Here is a 6,454-nt window from a genome sequence, read left to right on the forward strand (position 1 = left end):
AAGAGCAGTGGGGAGAGGACGCAGCCCTGGGGAACTCCAGTGCTGATTGTACGGATACTGGATGAGAATTTTCCCAGCCTCACTAGCTGCTGCCTGTCTGTCAGGAAGCTGGTGATCCACTGACAGACGGAGGTGGGCATGGAGAGCTGAGTTAGTTTGGGCAGGAGAAGGTTTGGGATGATAGTGTTAAAGGCCGAGCTGAAGTCCACAAACAGGATCCTCACATAAGTCCCTGATCTGTCTAGATGTTGCAGAACATAATGCAGTCCCATGTTGACTGCATCATCCACAGACCTGTTTGCTCTGTAGGCAAACTGAAGAGGAACCAGCAAGGGTCCAGTAATGTCCTTCAGGTGGGCCAGCACCAGTTTTTCAAATGACTTCATGACCACAGACGTTAGAGGCACAGGTCTGTAGTCATTTAGTCTTGTAATTTTGGATTTCTTTGGGATGGGAATGATGGTGGAGCTTCGCACAGCTCCAGTGATCTGTTGAAGATCTGTGTGGGGGCCAGCTGGTCAGCACAGGATTTCAGACAGACTGGTGTAACACAATCTGGGCCTGGTGCTTTTTTCCTTTTCTGCTTCCAGAAGACCTGGCGCACCTTGCCTTCGCTGATCTGAAGTGTAGGTGTAGAATAATTCCTCTTTGCCATTCTGATCTCCTTTTCCAGTGTGTATTTGGCCTGTTTATGTAACATGCTGTCTTTATTTTGGCAGTTTACGGGAGAGATTTGCTTCTGACAGTAAATAATTCTAAATTCATGCTGTTTAATTTATTAAACAATACAAATCTAACAAACTATCCTTAAATTGCAAAATCACCCTATCGGATAGATAAGTAACTATATTTGAGGAATCTCACATTTTCCGATAGAACGTGAAATTGAAACCAGAAAATACACTATATGTATGTAATATGATATGAGTGGGTTAATATAGCTTTTGTGATGTAAAATACACAGTAACACAAAAAGGAACATTCTTGAAATTTGTGCACATTAGTTATACAATGCTGGAGGTTTCATCTTGTGGGTTGAATCAACTCTTTGAAGAGTCATCAGGTGCTTTAGGCACTATATAAATAGACCTCTGCATAATTGAGGTCAGGTCTATTAGATTTCTGTCAGGGCGTCTCTGACAGACTGTTTCCATGATTAAAAATTTAACACTGCCTTGACTTCAGTTTACGCTGCTGTTATTTTATTTATATTAGGAGCTGGCAGTAAAAGTGTATACACAGATCTCACAGAGGATTGTAATTACATGCACACCACTCAGTGTTTACATATGTTTGTTTCTTTAATCATGGGATCATTAAACCAAGAAAAATCATCTTTTAGCACTGGTTACAAATCATAGAATCCTATTTTATTCCGCTTCTAATTTCACATTAATTACACGCTATTCTTGATTGGCCATTCTATAACCACCACCATTATTGAGTAGCATCATAAATGTAGCGGACTTTGCAAGTGTAGAATCAATGGTACTTCAATTTCATAGATCTCGCATATCAATATAAATCTAATCTTGCTAATTTTCTGTCTCATATTTTATTTTCTTTTGACCCCATCATTGACCCTCATCACAACCCTTCCCGGATAGTAACAGGCCCACCTAGAGGTGGCAAAGCTAACTACAGCATTGAGAAAAACAGGATTTACATGCAAATTTATATCACTCTAACATCTGTAGTAAATATAAACTCTTACTGACACACACAGTGTTTAAAAAAAAAGATGATTACTGGATGTAAAATAACTTGCACATGTGGTTGAATAGATCACCACATCTCAAAAGACTTGTCCATGACAGAATCTGATTTCACTGCAGTGTCTCCACATTAACAGAGTTGAGGGTGACGTCATTGAAGATACTAAGAGCTCTGATCTGGTTGAGGTCACGGATCCGATGTTTGAATTCCAGAAGGTGCGATTTGTTCGCAGCCACTTTGAATTCAGTGTCAGTGCATAAGATCTTCAGCTGGAATAAAAAACAAATTGAATCAGTTGCAATTGAACAAGCATGGAACAGAGCATGTAGTTTTGACCAAACATGGCAGGAGACAAATGCATAACCTTGCAAAAGAGTTTTGTTGCAGTATTTTTAGGGATGCTATTTCAGGACCTCTTTTTCTGCTTTTAAACACTGACATCCAGTTATCTGATATCTTAGACATTCTCTAATGTCTTTAAACACAATGAGGGCCTGACAGTAAATATTTAAGACATCTGTTTAATCTAAATAAAACCACCGAAATGAAAAATAAACAATTTTTTGGTGCCATGCTCACCTCAAAAGGCTTTCCTGGGACAAAAGGGAAGGAGGGGAGCTCGCGCTCTTCTTTGCCCCACTGGTTTCCAACCATGCTGTTTCGCACAATCACTTGCCTTCCGCCTTCATTGAAGCGGGGGTTTAGATGAAACGCAATGTCGTTGCCTCTGTTTAAATTAACTGTGAAACTAATTGGAAGATAAAATATCAGAATACACACATAACAAAAACAAATGGGACATTACACATAAGAAGCTTGTGATAATTTTTATATAATAACAATGAAATCAAAACTGGCCATGTGTAATTTCTTAATTTTACTTTATTTAATACTACTTCTTGATCTCACTGTGAACAATTCATAGGTGCACATTATTTACAAGCAAAATGTTTGTATTTGTAATCTTACCGAAATGCATCAACAGAACACAATTTATTATGTACTTTAACATGTATATTAAACTTCTAAAAAATATTTAGGCCTAAATTTAAACTGCATATAAAATTTCAATTCATGTGGATTACAGTTTTAACAAACTACTTAATAAACTTAATGTGATGCATATTTGTCAGTCACACATAAACAAGTATGATTTCTGTATTAGTACTAATAATATTTTTTTTGTTTTATTAGAACTAATAAAAGTATCAGTAATTAGTTTTATTAGGGCTAACAGTACTAATAACCGTGTTTTTTTAAATATATTATATATATACACACATATATATAATTGAATATTGCTTGTTCCACATCTAGCCATATTTTAACGGTATTCATACTTTTTACCTCAATGAGTATAATCATTTTTACAGAGAAAAATGTATGCTGAATAAAAGCATTTTGTTCAGTTTAGTTTAAAAAAAACTATTTAAATAAAATAGATGCAAATATTTAATAATAAACCAGTGCAGAAATCTTACCCGTTTCATTTTTTTGTATGACGTGTGCATCACAGATTTATTAGTGTATGTAAAACTGTGTAATCTAAATGGATGAAATTTCATTGGCAATTCAATAAATGAATCTTAAATTTATGTCTAAATATTAATAAGTGTATGTACTGTATCGTTAATGACAGATGATTGCTAAACTGTTGGTGTATTGTGTTGTTGTTGTTCTTACTGTTTGGCGTTAGGTTTGACCTCTCCAATGATGGTGATGAGCATCTTGTTATAGGCTCCACTTTGTAGCGGCAGGTCAAATGGCACAGTCTTGGAAAAAATATTGTAAATGCATAGTAAAAGGGCATAAACTAAGAACCACTGCACTGTATTTAACACAGAAAGTTCACTTAACAAGAATCAAAAAATGTGGAGTGTCACCAACCTTGGGTATTTAAACTGTATTCTACAGAACAAACACTATGATGCTTGTACAAATCCAAGAAGAGTGAAAACATCTTACTAGTGCTCTTGGAGCTTGGCCAGGAGCAACATAAGGGCCTGTTTGTGGTGCAGGTCCAGGCCACCCAGGAGCTGTAGGCTGCCCAGGCTGTCCTGGCTGTCCAGGCTGCCCAGGCCATGCTGGTTGGTTTGGCTGTGCAGGCTGACCAGGCCATGCTGGTTGGTTTGGCTGTGCAGGCTGACCCGGCCAGGTGGGGTTAGCAGGCTGACCCGGCCAGGTGGGGTTAGCAGGCTGACCAGGCCAGGTGGGGTTAGCAGGCTGACCAGGCCAGGTGGGGTTGGCTGGTTGGCCGGGCCATACTGGGCCTCCTGCCTGCTGATTATTTTGCGGTTGGAAGTCGAGGGCATCTGAAAGCTGAAACGGAGTATAATGGAAATTATAACATGATATTTGTTGTGCTAAATAGAATGTTGGATAAATAGAATTACTGAGGTGATAAAAACGGTACTTACATCCATGATATCTGAAATCCAAACAAGGAGAAGGCATTGTTAACTTTGCAAAAACAAATCATTATGCACTGGGTTGCTAGCAGATGTTTTTTTTTTTTTTTTTTTTTTAAATCAAAACATTTTATTAAATGAATAGTTCATCCAAAATTGAAAATTTGCTGAAAATGTACTCACCCTCAGGCCAAGATGTAGATCCGTTCGTCTCTTCATTTGAATGATTTGGAGAAATTTTGCATTGCATCACTTTCCAATGGATCCTTTGCAGTGAATGGGCGCCGTCAGAATGAGAGTCCAAACAGCTGATCCACAACAGGACTCCAGTCCATCAATTAATGTCTTGTTAAATGAAAAGCTGTGTGTTTGTCTTAAACAAATTCATCATTAAGATGTTTTTAACTTAAAATTGTTGCTTCCAACTAAAATATGAGTCTTCCATCCATAAAATTGCTTTCTCCATACAATGAAAAAGTTATCTTGTCTGAATCAGGACAGAAATATGCACAGATCAAGCACCATTAACAGTTCTAAACAAATATGTTGGTGGATTTTTAATTATGGATATTACAAACATGCAGCTTTTCCCTTCACAAGAAGTTAACTGATGAACTGGAGTCGTGTTGTCGATTGCTGATGTTTTTATCAGCTGTTTGGACTTTCATTCTGACGGCACCCATTCACTGCAGAGGATCCATTCGTGAGCAAGTGATGTAATGCTAAATTTCTCCAAATCTGTTCTGATGAAGAAACAAACTCATCTACATCTTGGACGGCATGAGGTTAAAAAAAAAATTCTCAAAAAGTTCACCCATTTTTGGGTGAACTATTTCTGAATGCAAATTCACAATCCTGAATGCACAAGGTCAATCATTCTACAAATACATAGTCTCTAACTTATAAACCAAGGTTAATAAGGGGGCATTTGAGTGATAAAAGTAAAGCTGTTTTTGAAAACACCAGTAAATTTAGTCAGTGTTTGTTTTAAAAAATGATATAAATTTTATTACTGGTTCCCTGGAGTACATTACATACTCCCATGAGCTGATGACTCACTCATCCATGAAACCACCCACCACACCCTTTGCACTGTATGAATGGTGAGCCGGAGGGGATGCATGATGAGTACAATAGCAGATAATGCATTAATATTAAAAACCCTGTGTGAATCATAACAAATGCACGCTCTTCTTAACAGAGATGCATGTTAAGTGAAATAAAGTTCCCTTAAAATGGCTTAGGGTGCATTATAACTTACAAGGCTATATGTTTCAGCTTTTAAAGCAAGAATGTGGAATATCTGTACAAACGTTGCATGCAAGCATTCATTTCTACAACCTCAGATCAATCTAAACTATTCCCCTACAGCAAAAGTTTATTATTGTGCAATCTGCATTCGACTGCCACTTGAACACTGCAAGTTTAGACGTGTTGGTAGGCCTGTGGTTTTCACCGGGCCTGTGAACCACACGAAGGCATGTGTTCAAAACTAGCAAAAGTACAATCTTTCTTTCAAAAGTGAATGAAGATTGATTTGAAGATCAAGAGAAACATTTAGTCAAATGTATCCAGATGTCTGACTGATAGCAGAAAAAGTACGTGTGTCACTGATTCATGTTAGCATGGTAATGTTTATGTAATGCTGATTCACTTCTTACTGAAAGTTAAAACATGAATTTAGGCCTGTGGATTTCACTAAGCCTGTGAATCACCCAAAACTAGCAAAAGTACAATTAAACTCTATTTTTCTTTCAAAACTGTTCATATCTGTAAAACTCTCAAGATGTCTCATGTCAACACGACAGCACCACTTTCTGTTTGCATTGGCAAAACACATCAGCCACACACATTGCTATGCAAACACAAACACCAAATTCAAATATATTAACCCTGAAGCTGCTTAGAAAGTTTTGAAAATGAGAAAAAAAAAAGCTAAAAGAAGACATATACCTGTATTTGTGCAGTTGGTGTCACACAGGTGCTGCTCTGTAGAAGCAGTGGGTATACAGTCAGGAATTCCGGGTGGAGTTCATAAATACACTCTCACACCCCTGAAAACCCTCCCCGGCTCTTCTGAGAAGAGACCACACCCACACAATCACATGGCCTGATTTCATAGGGAAATATGATCAGTCAGAGGAGAGGCGAAACTATGAATAAAGTTTTTAAAAGTACGCTGAAACGGTCATATCTGATTGAGTCAATATTGGCTCTTCACTGTGTTCTGGAGGTTATGCACCTCAGTTCATTTGAGCTGCTTAACCTCCGGATTACACGTGTTTTAAGGATGGGTGTGTTTGGGGGAATTCAAGGATTTTTATTTTTTT

The 6,454-nt window shown here is 37.7% G+C and overlaps 1 protein-coding gene across 1 annotated transcript; it reads right to left on the reverse strand.

The window, feature by feature from the left end:
* Window positions 1-1,282: 1,282 nt before the first annotated feature.
* Window positions 1,283-6,221, reverse strand: lgals3b (lectin, galactoside binding soluble 3b). The gene is made up of 6 exons (XM_058750406.1): window positions 6,078-6,221; window positions 4,134-4,144; window positions 3,682-4,035; window positions 3,400-3,488; window positions 2,296-2,464; window positions 1,283-1,985 (listed from the first exon to the last, which is right to left on the reverse strand). Exons 2-6 carry the CDS (start codon window positions 4,137-4,139, stop codon window positions 1,827-1,829), a joined length of 777 nt encoding a protein of 258 aa, XP_058606389.1. The 5' UTR covers window positions 4,140-4,144; window positions 6,078-6,221; the 3' UTR covers window positions 1,283-1,826.
* Between the last annotated feature and the right edge of the window lie 233 nt (window positions 6,222-6,454).

Source organism: Onychostoma macrolepis, chromosome 17 (assembly GCF_012432095.1).
Source record: "Onychostoma macrolepis isolate SWU-2019 chromosome 17, ASM1243209v1, whole genome shotgun sequence".
Lineage (NCBI taxonomy): Eukaryota > Metazoa > Chordata > Actinopteri > Cypriniformes > Cyprinidae > Onychostoma > Onychostoma macrolepis.